This window comes from Ailuropoda melanoleuca, chromosome 1 (genome assembly GCF_002007445.2).
Source record: "Ailuropoda melanoleuca isolate Jingjing chromosome 1, ASM200744v2, whole genome shotgun sequence".
Lineage (NCBI taxonomy): Eukaryota > Metazoa > Chordata > Mammalia > Carnivora > Ursidae > Ailuropoda > Ailuropoda melanoleuca.
The window spans coordinates 155735211-155754722 of NC_048218.1; the positions used below are offsets into that span (position 1 = coordinate 155735211).

Below are 19512 nucleotides of genomic sequence, written 5' to 3' on the forward strand. Positions count from 1 at the left end.
GTTTAGCTGAAATTCTTAGCAAGTTGGATAAAGTGTAATTTTCTGCAGATCCTTCTGTCAAGTTGTTCCACAGTATTTTCTGTTCTTAATAAATACAGGTCAGGAGATTGGAGCAGATTTTCATGGATCTTAGTTGTTTTTAGAATATCATTACGACCTATCAAACAATTATTTTCCAGGACTCTGGTTACCAAAGTTATAGGCAACCAAATAAATTCTTCACTATTTCTATAAAAGAGTGTACAAATTGTTGCTGTTTTTCAGTTTTTTAGGTGCACATTTTAACAACATCTGATCTTTCTGACTCCCCCTACCTCATTTGAAGGTGGTACATAACAAATTATTCCAGTTGAGTTTTCTTTTTAACCAGACTATGGGTAAGAGACAAGGTATTTTAAAACAATCCAAATGACATAATTTAGAAAGAAAATGAGATTCCAGTACCTCTTGAGAGTGCCTGGGGTGTTCTATTTTTTTGTTGTTCTCAATGGCAAAGTTGGAAGGAACTGTGATGAGTGACAGACAGAGGACCACAGCTGACTGTAATGTCATGGCTTCTCGAGAATTCCTCACAAGAAGCTAGATGGTAGAAAATAATTTTCAGAGCCTAGTAGGTGACTTAGGCTGTTAGTAAAAGACACTGATTATAAGTCAGACCAAACCTATGCCCACAGATTAATCTGAGTATGTGAGCTCACACGGTACAACCACCTAGAACTTTCATTCACATTTTATTTCAAAAGTATTTAAAAAACAGGGGCGCCTGGGTGGGCGCAGTCGTTAAGCGTCTGCCTTCAGCTCAGGGCGTGATCCCAGCATTCTGGGATTGAGCCCCACATCAGGCTCCTCCGCTAGGAACCTGCTTTTTCCTCTCCCACTTCCCCTGCTTGTGTTCCCTCTCTCGCTGGCTGTCTCTGTCAAATAAATAAATAAATAATCTTAAAAAAAAAAGTATTTAAAAAACACAAACAACTCAAAGTTGACTTGGTGAAAAGCCACATTCTGGGCTTCCTGGGAGTAGTACAATGAAGTTGAAAAAGAACTGGACCAGGTACCAAAAAGTTTACTTCTGGCTGCATGTCAGGGCAAGGCAGTGAAACTCAAGTAAGATTGTGATTATTAAAGGCCTTGCAAACCATTAAGTGCAATGCAAAGGTGACTTTTGGCATGCAAAAATACTCTTTGCCTTTTGATTCTTCTTGATCTAATAGATTAAAACCACATTTTAAATCTCTACCAAGATAATAAAATTAGGCATGAACAAACATGCTTAAAAGAATTCAGAGGGAAAACAAAATGGAGGATTCTTGTTGTTGAGTTGCTCTCTAGTCACTTACCTTTCTCATCCTTCCATCAGTTACTCAGCCTTTTGCTCTTCAACTTAAAACCGTGCCCTTCTTTAAAATCATGCCTCTCATTCTAGTATGTTCCCCCTGCCAGCAGTGTATCCCTTTAGAACCCCTCCAAGTTAAACATGGTTGCCACTCTGGATTGGCTCTATTTAAATTACTTCCCTCCTTAATCTGCAGCGGACACATTAAAAAAAATTTTTTTTAAAGTTTTATTTATTTAAGTAATCTCTACACCCAACGTTGGAATCAAACTCAAGAGCCTGAGATCAAGAGTCACACATTCCTCTGACTGAGCTAGTCGGGTGCCCCTGCAGTGGACCCATTTTAAAAAATTTCTTTGTCTCCCAGCATTGGAAAACCCTGTTCAACATTAACCGTGGTGATTGATAAGGATCTCAATTTAAGTTTCTATAGCCAATACCATAAAGCATTTCAGCAGGCCATCTTTACTTTATGGATTGGTCATCCTGTACCTTAAAGACTGAAACAAAGAAAGGGTAGATTTTAGTAAGAGGTAGGGACAACTGAATCTGGAGCACAAAGCCCAATGTGGGGAGAGGACAGGCTCTTTGTCAGTTTAAAGTTGCAGTGGAGAAAGGGAAGCAACCATCTAAGACAGGGTCTTCACCTGCATCCAGTGGGCTTCTAGAAGGTCTATGACAAGCCTATAGGAAGTCCCAAAAGCCCTGAAATTGCATGCAAAATTTTATGTGCCTCTGTTCATTCCCTTGGGGAAGAAAGCTCCTAATTGCCTTAAGATTTTTCCAGCAGTTTTGTATGCAAAGAAGAGTTAAAAAACAAAAAAGTTTAGTTTTCCTCTTACACTGCTGGTGGGAATCCAAGCTGGTGCAGGCACTCTGGAGAACAGTATGGAGGTTCCTCAAAAAGTTAAAAATAGAGCTACCCTATAACCCAGCAATTACACAACTAGGTCTGTACCCAAAGGATACAAGTGTAGTGATCTGAAGGGGTACCTGCACCCCAATGTTTATAGCAGCAATGTCCACAATAGCCAAAGTATGGAAAGAGCCCAGATGTCCATCACAGATGAATGGATAAAGAAGATGTGTGTGTGTGTGTGTGTGTGTGTGTGTGTATAAAATGAAGTATCACTCAGCTACCAAAAAAAGTGAAATCTTACATTTGCAACAGTGTGGATAGAACTAGAAGGTACTATACTAAGTGAAATAAGTCAATCTGAGAAAGGAAATTATCATATGATTTCGCTCATATGTGAAATTTAAGAAACAAAACAGAGAATCATAGGGGAAGGGAGAGAAAAATAAGATGAAATCAGAGAGGGAGACAAACCATAAGAGACTCTTAACGATAGGAAATAAACTGAAGTTTGCTGGAGGGCAGGTGGGAGGGAGGATGGGGTAACTAGGTGATGGGCATTAAAGGAGGGCACTTGATGGAATGAGCACTGGGTGTTATATGCAACTGATGAATCACTAAACTCTACCTCTGAAACTAATAATATATGTTAATTATTGAATTTAAATTAAAAAAGTTAGTTTGGAGGAAGCATTAGAAAAGGTTCTCTACGGTAGTGTCAGAGCTAAGTACGTGAAATCTATATCAAAAGAGAGAAAGTATAACTTCGCTATTTTCGTATTTTAAAACTGCCAAATTTAGAGATGAGTGGGAACCAATCTTTTTTTTTTTCAAATTTGAAGTTATGATATATTATTGTCAAAGACAGTTCAACGTAAAAGAAATCACAGTATTGATTTTCCATTTTACACTGATAAATTTTTAAAAATGTATCAAATATATTCTATGACCAAGCAAAGCAATTTATATGTTACTATTTTTGGATGAACAATACTTTTGTTGGTAAAGTAGAATGGTAACCGCTGACGGTCCTTAAATACAAATGCATGAGTTAAGCTACTTGGGGGAAACAGATGAATATGACAGGATTATGGCCCTGGATCAGCTTGGAAAGTACTCAGGAAGCACATTAACTAAAGTCTACAATTAGGTGTTCTAGACATTGGCTAGTTAGCATTTTCTGCCACTAGAATTTTACTTCTCGGAAGTATTTTGACATAACTCATTTACTTAGATATTATATTTAAAAAACTTCTATTTTAAAATAAAACAAACAAAAAACTCCCCCAGGAACAGTTGTTACTTGTAGCATAATTTTTAAAGGGTTATTTTTGGTCAATGTCAGTAATATAAATAGAGTATGAAGCTAGCGGAGGAAATCCAGTTCATTAAAAGAAGAACAATACAATTTCATTTAACATTCCCACCCCTTACTGAAGACCTCACTTCGGAATAGTAACAAACTGATCATTTAAATGTAACTGAGCTTGACCAGAGATTAAATAATCTGGAAATTTTGCTTGCTTACCTGAACTGGCAAGTGTTCTTGCTGGAAGTGTATTCTGGATATTTCTGGTTAAAAATGGGTGTGGATTTATAGACACACACACACCTGACTAACAGCCCCACCTGCATCGAAACAAGGGCACAGTCACCTGCAAATTTACAAAAATATGTTTGTCCGAAAAACCCGTATTCATTTCCAGTTCTCAGAATTCTCACACTAAGAAACTGTTTTCTCTTTCTCTAAATTAAGATTGAATGTCCTCATAAAATGAAGCCAAATGCAATCTTGCACTTTTTTCTCTCCTACGTTTTTTCCTTCCCAAGGTAATTTAATGTTTGGCTAGAGTTCAACAGTTAAAAAAAAAAAAAAAAAAAAAAAAAAAAGGGGGGGGGGGGGGGNAAAAAAAAGAAGGAGGGGGAGGGGGAGGAGGAGGAGGAGGAGAAGAAGGAGAAGAGAAGAAGGAAGTTCAGTGAGGCTTGCAGATTAGATAGAAAGCACATAGAAATTCCTCAGGGTTATTCTGTTTACAGGAGTACAATTAACAGCTAAAGAGAACGGGTCTTTTTCTAAGAAAGGTAAAGAAATAAAAATGTTGTTTTAAAATTTAATACTTTGATCATTTTATAAGTTGATTACTGTTGACAGTCTTCTGGTAGAACCCTTTACCTTACTATGCAAAAAAAGAGGAAAACAGGTAGCTGGGTTAAGTTTGTTGCTATTTACCTAATAGTTAGATTTTTAAAATTTTTACATTTTATGATCATGGTAAAACATTTTTAAAGTACAGCATTGGGTCAAAAAGTAAAATGCTCTTCCTCATTCACCAGTACTGCCTTTGCCCGTCCCACCCCCAAAACGGAGCCCTAACCAAGTTCTACTTTCTTGAGTTAATTACTGTTAAAGTGCATGGCAGGCTTACCAAATCTGACTCACCTTTTTTTTTTTTTGGACAGCCCAGGAACTAAGATTTTTACATTTTTAAATGGTTAGGGAAAAATTATATTTTGCGACACGTAAAACTTACGTGAATTTTAAATTTCCATGTCCACAAAGAGAGATTCCTGGATGGAGTGCGGCCATGTTCGTTTCCTTACACATTGTGTGTGGCTACTTCTGCATTCTTTTTTTTTTTTTTTTTAAGATTTTATTTATTTATTCGACAGAGATAGAGACAGCCAGCGAGAGAGGGAACACAAGCAGGGGGAGTGGGAGAGGAAGAAGCAGGCTCCTAGTGGAGGAACCGGATGTGCGGCTCGATCACGTCCTGAGCGGAAGGCAGATGCTTAACTGCTGTGCCACCCAGGCGCCGCTACTTCTGCATTCTAACAGCAAAGCTGGGTACTATGACAGAGTCTGTACAGCCCGCAAAACACGAAGTATTTACTATATGGTTTTTTACAGGAAAATTGTGGTGATCCCTAATCTAGGGTATTTTTCATGAGTTTATCTCCCTCCCTCCCTTCTTGTTTCTCTTTTTTTGTCTAATTGCTCAATATGTTAACAAAAGCACTGCTAAAGAGTGGGGCTGATGTTTGTTTTGCTTTTAATATTAGAGTGTGCTTCTAGTATTTTAGCTTTAGACATAGGGCTGGTTTGATTTACCATGTTAAGGTAAATATTTTTCTTATACTGCGTCTCTTAAAGGAAAGAATGTAGGTTTTGTCCTTATAAAGATGGATGTGAGTTTTCTCATTTTATATAGTAAATTTACTGTTTGCCTAATTGAACCTTCCTTGTGGTCCTAAGAGAAACCCCATGTATCCGGGTTGTATGATCCTTTTACGATTCCACTGGTTTATGTGTTTCTTCAAAAGTGTTTTCTTTCTTATATGGGATTCTCAAGGGAATCTTTCTTGGAACATGCTATTCAAACAAAATCCTTCGTGCTGAAGGTGAAGAAACTTGATTTACAATTTTAATTTTAAATCCAGCATTTACAAAGCAAAGAAACAGCTGGGCTGTGATCCCTACATTTTCTTCTTACAGAGATTGGGAAAGCTTTTCACCTTGTATTTGACAGCTGGTGGTTTACGAAAAAACCTCAAAATATTCTGACATCCCTGTTAAACTCCTCATGTATTCTCTATCTTAAGACACACTGAGATGATGATAAAAAAGAGGCAGTCAAGTATCCTAAGGGGTAGTGAGGTCAGGTCCCATGTTATCTGAGCTGATTAACGTCATTGGTTCTCACCAACTAGTGTGACCATACAATATACAACATGTTCTCTAAACAAGGACAACTTTGAGAGTTAAAGGAAGTAATAAAAGCCATTGGAATTGCATAATTTAAAATATGTTTGTCAGCCCAAATTGGTTTTATTGTATAACACATCAGAAATCATTCAATTAATGACTATTCTCAAAATTAAAATTCTTTTAAAAATATTCATATACGTTATACCAAAATTTTATAAATTATTCTTGGTATATACTAACATTATTATTATTATTATTTTATTTTTAGACTCCATACCCAGTGTGGGGCTTGAACTCACAACCCTGAGATCAAGTCGCACGCTCTACTGATTGATCTAGCCAGGTGCCCCAACATTCATCAGTTTCTTAATAGTACTTGTCTTTCTACCAGGTGTCTGGTATTTTTCTGAAGATTTTTCTGGTATTATCAATTTATTTTTCAATATGATCTTATTTTTTTTGTCATAAAAATGCCTGCAAATATCTTTACATTTTTCCTTGTGGTGAAATTCCAATTCCTTGGAATTTTCCTCAGCTTTAATTAGCATTTCTCTATGGACTCTACTGTTTTTAATTAAGAAAATACTCTTTCTGTAGGTGCTTGGTTATCTGGAAAATTCAAGAAATTTTGTTTCAGTGGAGGATAATCTTTTTTAATCTTAAAGTCATTTTTAATCTTATTGAGAAATTATCTTATACTTTATTTTTGTCTTTGTTTAGAGTCACTTCTTCACCAGATTTGTATAATGAAACATGCAAAATAACATGTTTCTTTTCATATTTATTTAAAATGTTTCATTAAATTTCCAAGCTACAAAATTGTAGGTTCTTTCTACTTCATTCTATTTGAGAACAAAATATAAATTTATCCAATTAAAGAAAGGTTTTTAATAAATCAAGATAGTCCCATTTAGGGTTCATTCTTTCAAGGACACTGACCATTTTTTATAAGATTATTTGGTCACATAAATCATAAATTGAGTTTAGGGACAGGATTACCTATCCATTTAGAGTACGTGTATATATTTGTATGCATGTACCCGTCTGACTGTCTGTTTCAATTTGTCAGTCTCTCACTGAGGAAAAAAATAAATATTTTGAAAGGTCAGCAGTGGAACATAGGTCTGCCTCCTACCTATCTTCCAGTGTATGGGTCTCTTTCCTGGGGGCAGTAGTTATTAACAACTTTGTGAGCCTTCTTCCAGAAATATTTTCTCTATATTGAAGCATGTCCCTATCCATCCATTAATCATCTCTCTATATACCTACCTATTATATTTGTTTGTTGTTTTTTTATTTTTAAAATTTTAATTCCAATATAGTTAACATACCGTGTTAAATTAGTTTCAGATATACAATATAGTGATTGTATAATTCTATATGTTACACAGTGCTCATCATGATAAATGTACTCTTTAATCCCCATCACCTATTTCACCCCCCCCCCACCTCCCCTCTGGTAACCATCAGTCTGTTCTCTACAGTCTATTTTTTAGTTTGTCTTTATTTTCTTTGTTCATTTATTTTGTTTCTTAAATTCCACATATGAGTGAAATCTTATAGTATTTGTTTTTCTCTAACTTATCTCACTTAGCATGTAACCCTCTAGATTTATCCATGTTGTTGCAAATGACAAGATTTCTTTTTTCTTATGGTTGAGTAACATTCCATTGTGTATGTGTATGTATGTTTGTGTGTTTGTGTGTATATATGTATATATATACATACATATGTATATGCATATGTATGTGTGTCTTGTCTGTGTGTGTGTGTGTGTGTGTGTGTATACACACCACATCTTCATCCATTCATCTATCAAGATCCCATTGTGGTTTTGATTTGCATTTCCCTGTGATGAGTGACATTGACCATCTCATCATGTCTGTTGGTCATCTGTAGGTCTTCTTTGGACAAATGTCTGTTCATGTGTTCTGCCCATTTTTAATTGGATTATTTCTTTTTCTGGTGTTGAGTTGTATAAGTTCCTTATATATTTTAAATACTAATCCTTTGTCAGGTATGTCATTGCAAATATTTTCTCCCATTCCATAGGTTGCCTTTTAGTTTGTTGATTGTTTCCTTTGCTGTGAAGAAGCTTTTTATTTTTATATAGTCCCAGTAGTTGTGCTTTTGTTTCCCTTGCCTCAGGAGACATATCTAGAAATATGTTGCCATGGCCAATGTCAGAAAAATTATTGCTGTGCTCTCTTGTGGGGTTTTTATGGTTTCAGGTCTCGCATTTAGCTCCTTAATCCATTTTTAGTTTATTTTTGTGTATGGTGTAAGAAAATGGTCCAGCTTTATTCTTTTGCATGTTGCTGGTCCAATTTTCCAGCACCATTTATTGAAGAGACTGTTTTTTAGCATTGCATATTCTTTCCTTCTTTGTCGAAGATTAATAGATGACATAATTGTAGGTTTATTTCTGAACTCTCTATTCTCTTCCTTTGATCTATGCATCTATTTTTGTGCCGGTAATATACTGTTTAGATTACTACAGCTTCGAAATCTGGGATTGTGATGGCTCCAGTTTTGTTCTTTTTTCAAGATTGCTTTGGCTATTTGGGGTTTTTTGTGGTTAGATACACATTTTAGGATTGTTTGTTCTAGTTCTGTGAGAAGCGCTGTTCGTGTTTTGATAAGGATTGCATTAAGTCTGTAGATTGCTTTGGGAAGTATGGACATTTTATCAATATTGGTTCTTCCAATCCATGAGCATGGAATACCCTTCCATTTGCTTGTGTCATCTTTAATTTCTTTCATCAGTGTTTTATAGTTTTTAGCATATAGGTCTTTCACCTCCTTAGTTTATTCCAAGTATTCTTTTTGGTATAATTATAAATGGGATATTTTTCTTAATTTCTCTCTCTGCTGCCTCACTATTAGTGTATAGAAATGCAACGGATTTCTGTATATTGATTTTGTGTTCTGCAGCCTTAATTCATTCATCAGTTCTACTAGTTTTTTGGTGCAGCCTTTAAGGTTTCCTATATAAAACTACCTATTAAAATTTTATATTAACACAAATAATGCCATTCTATCAATACTTCTGAACTTCCCTTTTTCATTTAGTAATATTGAATATTGTACTATATCAGATAAGGACTTATGCAGCTATTCACAAAATGAAAGAGAAAGAATACCCTATAGAGAATGTTTATCTGTCTTTATTTTCTAAATAAATGCTTACTTTAAAAATAGTGTTTTCTGGAAAAAAAAAAGATTCTTTGGTTTGAAGGAATAGATATCCCCAGCATTTGTTATGGGGCAGTGTTATTTTTTACCGAACATCTTAAAAGCATAGTATTTTTATAAGCTGCTCATCTTCAGCATCTGAAAACTAGAGATTCTTGTCATCTGTCAAGAACGATGACACTTCCCAATGCAAAATAATATCCCTTTCATTTCCTTGAAGTATCTCAGGTTCCTAAACCTTTAGGACACTGCAGCTAAACACGTGGTAAACAATTGGTTTTTTCACAATATGGATATAAATGAGATTTATTCTTTGGTACTTGCCCTCTGGGCTATTAAAATTAAATATAATTGTGAATATAGCTGTTGGATTTTACTTTTATCCATAAAAATGTTCCGATGCCTTGAACGGGAAGAGCATTTTCCCTCCCATAGAGATCAGGGACAGAGACTGGTCACTCAGATCCAGTTTGGGGAGGGAGACCTGACAGGTCTGCAGATAGGTCCCAAACTAGTTTTCAGATGGATCAAGTGGGAAAGAGAAAGCAAAACCAACTAGTCACAGAACCAGGGGGAGGAGAGAAGTAAGCAGTGGGTCTGGGGAGTAAGCAGAGGCAGGGCTCTTGGGTGATGTGTGGGACAGTTGGCTCCATTTAAGAGCTGGAGGGAGTGTGGATATGGCCTTATCATGAGCTTAGAGGATGAAGAATCTTAAGATGGCAAATATGATGTTTATAATGAGATAAATCTGAGTTTTAAAACTTATGATTGTATCTGCCAAAACTAAATTATATTCATTCGCTAATGTGAAAGTACCACGATGCAGAATACATTATGTTTTTAGGGGAATTATACATCTTTGTGTAGGCAATCATTTTATTTTGATAACTTTAGAAAAAACTGAAAGAGGAGTGTCCCCTGAAAGAGAATACAGCTCCTCCAGCTGGTCGTCCACTTCACACAGCTAAATGCAATACTCGGTCAGATTCTTAGGGGGGAAATACTATACATACAAATTCACAATGAAAATTAATGTTCAAAGAGCTACTTCTCCAAGTCCATTAAATTGTGAGTTATAATTCTTCTGTGTATGCACTGATATCTTGTGTACTTCATCAGTGAACAATACCCTAACAGTCCTAAGTCCTGCTAAAGATCTTCATTCATCTTCTGTCCGTTTAGTTGAAGATAATACAAGATTTTAACTTCATATTTTACATTTGCTGTATATACTCTTTAGAGAATTACTCTACTAAATACTGTGGGTTGCTCACGTATGATTTCTTTCATACAGGCCTCTTTTTTGAAAGACACTGATTTAGTTCAGATACTCTTTTTCTGTGGTGTTCTGTGTTTAGGGGAGGTCGGCCACATAGCTAGTCCTGGAGGGAAATCTTGATTAGTCTGTTGCCGTGCCTTTCAACCAGAGACATTTGGCGATATCTAGAGACACTCGAAACTGTCACAACTGGAGAGGGTGCGACTGGTGCCCAGATGTAGAGGCCAGAGTTGATTTTAAATGTCCTACCATGTACAGGACATCTCCCTCAGCAAAGAATTATCCAGCCCCAAATGTCGGTGGTGCTGAGGCTGAGAACCCCTGGTCTGTTTTAACCCGGTCATGGTGATGCCACTCCAAACCAGTCAACACTGGTGTAAGTATGCACATGTGATTGATTCTGGCCAATGAATAGGAGACGGAATCTAAGTAAAGTTGGTTTTTTTTCCTTATTAATAAAAATCAGTAAATACGAAAAAAATGTCCCTCTTTGCCATCATTTGTGATCATGTTTAGATGTAATGCATCTAACTATGATGGCCACCTTGACAGCATGAGGATGGTTAAGAAACACAAAGTTGATGTACTTTAAAGAGCTTGGTAGAAAGATGAAAAGAATCTGTGTGTGTATGTATATGTGTGTGTCTGTGTGTGTTTAAATATCAGAGTCATTGCTTTGACCAGTCTTAGAACCATCATGACTTAGGGATTGCTCTATTAAAAAAAAACAAAAACCAAAACCATTTGTTTAAACCAATAGGGTCAGTTTTCTGTCACTTTCAGTCAATAACGTTCTAATTGATAAAATGTACTATTTGCAGGATGCCTGGGTGGCTCAGTTGGTTAAGCCGTCTGTCTTCGGCTCAGGTCATAATCTCAGGGTCCTGGGATCGAACGCCGCTTTAGGCTCCCAGCTGAGCAGGGAGCCCGCTTCTCCCTCTACCCCTGCAGCTCTCCCTGCTTGTGCTCTCTCTCTCTGTGTCATGTAAATAAATAAATAAATCTAAAAAAAATTTAGTGTTTGCTTGTTTCATAATAAATTTTTCAACATTTTTTGACATTTAGTTTCATTGGTTTCATTTCTCATTGTTATTTCACTATGTCATATTCTTTCCATTGGAATTTTGTTTTGTTTTGTGAAATTTTAGAGCAAAAGTACTTGTGTTATATTTCTTGATCTGTTTAAGTCTAAAATGTCTTTCTGGTCCTTTCATGAAAATGAGAGCTTGCTTGGATGTTGAATTATTCCTGGTTCCGTGATTTCCAGTTGTACTTGTTCGTGTACAGTATCATCTGTTTAGTGTGGAAGGAAGACTTGAGATGAATCTGGCTCTGTTTTTTATTTTATTTTTTAAAGATTTTATTTATTTGAGAGGGAAGGAGGGAGAGACAGAGAGTGACAAGAGCACAAGAGCAGGGGGAGAGGGAGAAGCATACTCCCCACTGAGCAGGGATCCTGATACGGGGGCTTGATCCCAGGACCCCGGGATCATGACCTGAGTGGAAGGCAGGCACTTAACTGACTCAGTCACCCCGGCGCCCCAAATCTGACTCTCATGATAAAAAAATACTTAATTAAGATATTATCAAGTATAATTTTGTCTGAAAGGTTAAGAATTTGTCTATTGTAAATACCCAAGGCTATGTTCTTATCTATAGACGGTTTTTTTTTTGTACTATGTAGCTGGTTATTGATTTTCATTCCGTTAAACTATTTCTTTCTTGAAAACTTGTTTTATATATATTGGATTTCTGACACTATTATCTATGTGTCCTTTATAATTATTATCTCTGTAGCCTTTTACTCAGAGAATTTCTCATTTATCTTCTGATGTGACTTTTGTAGTATTGAATGTATCATTCACTGTTTCCATTACAGTAAAAAAAGTTAGCTGTCCCACTTTTCAATTATAAGCCTTTTAACTGTTTTGAAATTGTTCCCTTTATGACTGCAGATCTTGTTTTCATATATATACACCTTTGTAGAGGTGTATCGAGCCAGATCTTAAACCTTCAGAGTGACCTCAGGTTTTCAAGCCAGGATCTTTGCCAGATTTATACTGTGGGTATCTTTGCAGTCCCCCACTCTATAAAGATTCCAAGTTTTACTGCACTTGCTGGAAACTCCCACAGAATTTCAATTTACTACCACCTACCATTCCATAACTAAGCCTTATTTTCAGGACCCACCACAAACCTGCTGGATGGGGATTTCTTTCATTTTCATCCTTGAAGGTACACCTCGATATGTATTAGATTCTGAGCATATCAGTCCTTCTCTCACTCTGGTCTTGCCTGTACTTGATTTTTTGGTTTGGCTAACTACAGCTATTGTTAATTGCCAAGAAGGTACAATTTTTCCCCCTATAATACTCAGAGGAGTGTTTGGGAGAATGTAGACTTCACTTGCCATCTTGATTTGAAAGTTGCTATTGACCCCACCTTAAATTGATCCTAGATGGGTTCAGTGATTTGGCAAATCTCACAGTAAGTGGCTCAAACTTAGATTTTTGAACCCAGATTTTGTGTTTTCTCCACTAAGGGAGGCCTCACACATAGTGCGTAAGAGTAGAGGCCCTGGGGAAGAAGAATAGATAGGTTCTAACATCTGGAAGAGCAGGCCTATTCTGGGCCAGTTTGGGGACCTGAGTCTCCAGTGCTGATTGGAGGGAAAGCAAAAACATGAAAGGGGGTTTTCTTTTTTACCATTATTCTTCACAGTGGGACCAGTCATGTATTCCATCATGCTTCATCTAACATTTTCATCATTACCTTAACAGTTTTTACGACAACTTATCACTTATAGAAAGTCACTTGAGAAACAATGATCATGGAGCCCTCTGCACTCACCCTCCCATTGTCCTCTCTCAGCCCTGAATGTCTAGGTTCAAATACCTCATTAGTAGTCCCTGCAACCCAAGGCAAGTCATTAATACAAATAGAAATGATGATAATGTTCATCTTACAAACTTGTTGTGAGGATTCAATGAGTGAAGACCTGAAAAGTGACAGGAAGTGAACTCTACCTTCCCAGATATGTTCTACTCTGAACCAGGCTCTCTTACAGTTAATGGAGGTGAGACAGGGAATACAAAGGTCAAGTTGCTCTCTTTTTTGGAAGAGATGATAAATGTACAAAAAATAATGTTTGATGAATTCCCAATCTCAGTTGCCTTATTTATTACTATGACTATTATTCAATTGAGCCCACTAAATCCAGAAACTAAGAAAACTCTTTATCAACAGGACAGATGGATGTGAGGTACTAGATATTTTTTCAAAAATGTATAATTTTTAAAGGGGAGACTTCTCTCAAGAAACAGCCCATTTTGAAAAATAATTTAGATTTAAAGGGTTTCAAGTACTACTTCCATTTCTATTTTAAACAAATTTTACTGTGTTTTAAGCATATTTTTCATGGCCCAACAAGTTATCTTAGTGAACTGTGTTTGCTGAGAAGGTGAGGTTATAACCTGAACCGCCCAGTAAGTTGGGAAGCTCCACAGGGGCTGAGCTGAAGATATTCTCTGGTTCTGACATTAGGTGTCACTGCAGTCAAGGGAAAGCAGAGCAAGTGACTGAGCCGTGAAGTGCAGCTTGAACATGGAGGGAGAAAGATACACATTGAAACCGTGCTATGAAGTATCTGGAGAAGAACCTATGACATCAAGATTTACATGTTCACATTGCAATGGCAAAAAAAGAGAACATCTTAATATATGTAACAGCATCCATTTTCCTAAAACTGATTAGAAACACTAACTACTTTGCATGTCTTTCTATTTCTTCCCCTCATAAGGCTCCTCAGGATTTTCAAAGCAGGGTAACGCTAATTTATGAATAAGAATTTCATAGGCCAGCTATGAGTCTAGTTCTTCAACTTGAGCTTAAAGCTTAAACTTCAAATCTTCCTTTAAATATATTTAATTATGTACCTTATCAGATGTTTCAAAAGTTCTTCAGCTTGATAAAGATATTATGAACCAAGAGATTCAATGACCTTAATTAAAAATGTATTTCTAACTTGGAAGGGAGTGTTTTTTTTTCATCCACATCACTGACATTTATATGTTACGTGTACAGTTATCAGGTACATTTGTTTATTTAAGTAACGTATTTACCAACAGTTGGAGAGAATGGAGCCCATCGAACGTTTCCCTTTACTGTGAGGCAACGCAGTAAACTGAAAAGTCCGTACTCCCAAGAGGTGTATTAAATTCATTTTCCTGTGTGTATGCATTGGCAAACACTGTTGGAAGAGATTCAGAGTATTAACAAGGGATATGCCATAGGTACTGATGGATCAAATGGATGCTGACTCTCACGGTGTCTGGGGCACCTAGGGGAGAAAAAGAATGTTCCATTTGTCTGTGGGCTGGGGCTGCTGGTGAGCAGCTCCTGCAGCACCTGTTTATTAAACTCGTGATGTAATTGAACATGTTAACAACTGGACTGGCAGTATCTGGTTGAATATCAGCTTCACAGGTATGTAACTTGACTCACCAAGGGCCCACAAGATCATTGATTTAGACTCCAAAAACAAATACCAAAGTTCAGTCTTGCTTCCCTCTTGATTATGGTCCCTATTGCGTGGGAGTGAGAGGAAGCTTGCACGTGGGGAACAACGATGAGAGATACAGAGGGAAGCTTGGTCTGTGCATTTCTATAATCTCTCTCTTCCTCAAGCTGTGATGGAGGCCTTGATTCCTCTCCTCTCAAGATTAGTTTGGGCATTATGAGGTTAATCCATTGCTGAAGATTAAGAAAGCCAGATTAGCATTTGACATAACTACATTACTTGGTGATCCTAGGAAGTATATGATATTGAGGATACAAGTGGGGTTCTCAGTATTATAGACAAACACTATTTTGAGGTGACTTGAACACCGATTTCTTTGTTCTACCAGATAAAGAATAAACCAACTTGCATCGTATGCAAACGGTTGCATTTATATTTGTCAGAGAGAGGAGACTAGATGGTATGGGCCTCGAGAGCAGGCACTTGTCATGTTCAAGGTATTTCGGCATCATTTGCAGTGCTTAGATTATGAACCCATAGTAGTTGTCCAAGTCTTATTTGATATTTTACTGATAGTTTGTTTTCTGTCAGTCGTCCTCACTGAAAAGACATGGGTGTATGCCATAACTCAGACCAGTGATTCTAGTATTGTTTTGAAACTGCTATAATTACTGAAGCTATTCTTCCGCATATCTGCATTATTATCTTGATGAGTCACAACCAAACTTACCACTAAGTTATCCAGGTTATATTAATCTGTATATTAGCATGCTTTAGAATTGCTAATTTTTTATAACAGGAAAGAGTGAAATATCTATATATGTCTCAATCTGCCTCTGCCAAGCTGTTTCGACAATTATGCTCATTGCCAAAAGATAGATGTGTCATAAAATTTTAAAACTATGAACATATTCTTGGACACTATGACTCCAAGAATTAATGATTGTCTTCATTTTAGGGACCTTGTCTACAGACATCAGGAACCTATCGATGTCCTAATTCACTGTATTTTTCACTGTACGAAAAATTACTTTCTTTTAATTTCACCATTTAGCATTCTTAACCCATTTTTACTTAGTATGTTTCTCTCAATTTCATTGATATGGTAAACTTTTTTGTTCCAAAGTCTTGACAATTCCAATTCTTAAGGTTGATCCCATCATACACTTATGGATTTTACAGTATAAGTTGGTTGTACTCTTGTCATGGTATGAAATTACCTTGATTCTATGGTAGATCTCAGCATGCTACCAGCAAACTACTTTAGAGGTCAGAGTCTGCAAAGTCTCACAGACCAAACTAAGGTTCCCAGATTACATGGCTTATTGGATCAACACACAGAGAAAAGCAAGGGAAAGATGGTATAGATTAATATGACTTGGCTGGGATGCAAATGGGAAGGAAGACCACATTGCCTAAATCCTCTGCTATATAATATCTGTACTTCCTGCCCCTTTCTACTATATCACTCTTCTCTGTTAATGGTGGGTTTGTGATAATGGAAGTTGAAGATGAGCAAGGGGCCCAGGAGAAGAAAGATACCCAGAGTCATCTTGTTTTTATCACAGAGACATATTATAAAACATCTGACCAGTAGCTCTCAATGAATAGCCGTGGCTTTTATCTGTGTGGGGTAGAAAATGTGAGGGTCCAGTATGAGTGTCATCAGTAGGTGACTGATTTAAGGATGACATTAATGAAGGTAGCATGATTTGAACCTAGCAAATTTACACCTTTATCACGACAGTTAAGTGAATTCATCTTAACATTTCAATGGCTTCTTTTTTGAGTGGAGGAGGGGCAGAGAAAGAAGGAGAGAGAGACTCTTAAGCAGGCTCCATGCCTAGTGGGGAGCCCAACACAGGGCTTGATCTCACAACCTGAGATCATGAGGTGGTGAGTTGAAATCAAGAATCGGATATTTAACAGATTCAGCCACCCAGGCAACCAACACTTCAATGACTTTTGAGGAAGGTATACACCTGACCCTTGAACAACACAGGTTTGAACTCAGGAGTCCACTTACATGCAGGTTTTCTCAATAAATACAGTATAGTACTTAAATATATTTTTTTCTTATAATTTTATTATAAAATAACATTTTCTCCAGCTCGATTTATTACAAATTCATTATTAAGAACATAGTATACGTGTTGTATATACACACATGTGTTAACTATGTTATGATACATGATATAGGATAGCTATGTTATCAGTAAGGCTTCTAGTCAACAGTAGGCCTGGAATAATTAAGTTTTGGGGGCATTAAAAGTTAAGTGCAGATTTTTGACTGTGCAAGGGTTGTTCAAGGGTCAGATGTACACTCATGTAACCACCTGCACAATTAAGATGTAGAATATTTTCACCAACCTCCCAAATTCCCTTCTGCTGTTTTGCAGTTAATCTCCCACACTTGGCCCAGGGTGACCACTAGTCAACTTTCTGTTATTATAGATTACTTTTGTCTTTTCTAAATAAAAGTATATAGGATGTAGTCTTTTGTGTTTAGCTTCTTTTGCTAACCACGATGTTTTTGAGATTCATCCCATTTGTTGACTCTAGCTGTAAATCATTCCCTGTTATTGCTTAATATTATTGCATTGTGTGGATATCCTTCCGTGTGTTTACCTACTCATCTGTTGTTGAACATTAGGGTTGTTTCTAGCTTTGGATTATTATGAATAAGCTACTGATTAGTATCCAAGTACCAGGCTTTGTGTGGATATGTTTTCAGGTCTCTTGGACAAATACCTGCTTCAGGGTCATATGGTAAGTGTGTATGTAATGTCATAAGAAGCTACCAACCTGTTTTCCAAAATTGTACTAATTTCCATTGCCATCAGTTGTTCCACACACTTGTCAACACTTACTGCTGTGAATCTTGAACTTTAGACATTTTATGGACGTTTAACGATATCTCATTGTAGTTTTATTTTTTTATTTTTCTAATGACAAATGATATGGCTCACTTTTTTGTGTACTTACTGGTCATTTATGTATCTTCTTTGGTAAAAAGTCATTAATATATGTACCTTTTTAAAAAATCAGGTTGTTATTGAGTTGTTAAATGTAGTTGTATATTCTGAGTGCCATTTTTTTTATTGTCTTCCAATGTGTACCTTGCTTTCTAGTTTTCCCATGTCTTACTAAGAACAGAAGTTTTAATTTTTATGAATTCCCATTAATTTCAAGCTCTTGCATGTGGGTATGTGTTCTAAAAAATCTTTGCTTATTCCAGTATTGCAAAAAAAATTCTTTTCTATGTTTGTTCTAGAAATTATATAGTTTTAGCTGTTAGGTTAACGTCTGTAATTGACTTTACTTTGGTATATATGCCATGTGCATTTGAAAAGATATATATTTGTTATTCCCAGGTGAGTGTTCTGTAAGTACTAATTAGATCAAGGTGGTTGATAGTGTCGTAGATATTTTCTATATCCTTATTAATTTTCTTCCTACTTGTCTATCAGTCATTACAAGAGAAATGTTGAAATACCCCCCTAATCATGAATTTATTTCTTTGCCTTTTGAATCTGTCAGTTTTTGCTTCATGGATACAAAACACCATTTTTGTTATATACCGAATTTAGGATAGTTACAACTTTATGACAAATCTGCCCTTTATCTTTATGAATTGCCTCTCTTTATCAGTGTTAAGATCCTTGTCCTGCAGTCTACTATTTCTGATAATAATACAGCACCTCTTTCTTAGGATTTGTGTTTGTATGGTGTATGTTATTTCTGTCTTTATACTATAAACCTCCAGTATTTATAGTTAAAGTGGCTTTCTTGGAGATAAGAAATAGTTATGTTTGCTCTTTTAATCTAGTCTGATAACCTCCATTTTAATTGGATTGTTTAGACAACTTATATTTAATGTGTTTATCGCTATGGCTGGACTTAAATCTACCATTTCATTGTTTGTTATCCATTTGACCCATCTGTTACAGGTTTCTTTTTCTCCTTTTGCTTTTTCAGTTGAGAATTTACCTTTGCTGTTGGTTTATTAACCCTATCTGGTTTTTAGATTAGTTTTTAATATTTGGTTTAGTATTTACAATGTTTATCTAATCTATCACCGTGTACCTTCATATATTATGCAGCTTCCTGTAAAATGTAAGAGCCTTACATCCATTTACTACCATTGCCTCTTCTAACTTTTGTTTTATCATGGCCATGTGTTTTATTTCTACATACATTTTCAACACATAGTTCATTGCTATAATTTCTACTTGTGTTGTTGTTGAATCTTTTAACAGCTACTCTTTTATGGAAAGAAGTGGAATCTCTGTGTCTGATGCATATTTAATGTTTACTTTGCTTTCCTATTCCTACTTACCCACAAATAATGCTCTTGTTTTTTCCCATTCTTATAAGTCTTGGTCAAAACGCACACATTATGTGCTACTTGCTTATTCTAATTTGTTCTACATCTAACATGGTTCACAGGTTTCTTGCTCTGTATACTAGATACCTCTTACATGTTTTTCCATCACGTTTGTTTTTCTTCTCTTCAGCAATTCTATGTGTTTTGTGCATATATTTTTCTAGTATATATGTATATATTCAGAATTGTGATGACAACTATTAGAGAGTGATAAGTTTCTACACAGATGTAAGCATG

The 19512-nt window shown here is 36.2% G+C and overlaps 1 protein-coding gene across 4 annotated transcripts in view; it reads right to left on the minus strand.

Moving 5' to 3' along the window:
* Nucleotides 1-4920, minus strand: part of AGR2 (anterior gradient 2, protein disulphide isomerase family member) — a 69608-nt gene extending 64688 nt beyond the window's left edge. The window contains exons 1-3 of one of the 4 annotated variants that reach the window (XM_034668722.1): nt 4721-4915; nt 3718-3818; nt 445-579 (exon numbers count right to left, since the gene is read on the minus strand). Coding sequence is in view for 1 of the 4 variants with exons in the window: in XM_034668707.1 (XP_034524598.1) it covers nt 3718-3824 (107 nt within the window). In the remaining 3 variants the exon portion in view is untranslated. Of the gene's footprint in view, nt 1-444; nt 580-3717; nt 3845-4720 lie in introns of all 4 variants that reach the window. The other 3 variants (XM_034668707.1, XM_011222599.3, XM_019797694.2) reach the window with 3 other exon arrangements.
* Between the last annotated feature and the right edge of the window lie 14592 nt (nt 4921-19512).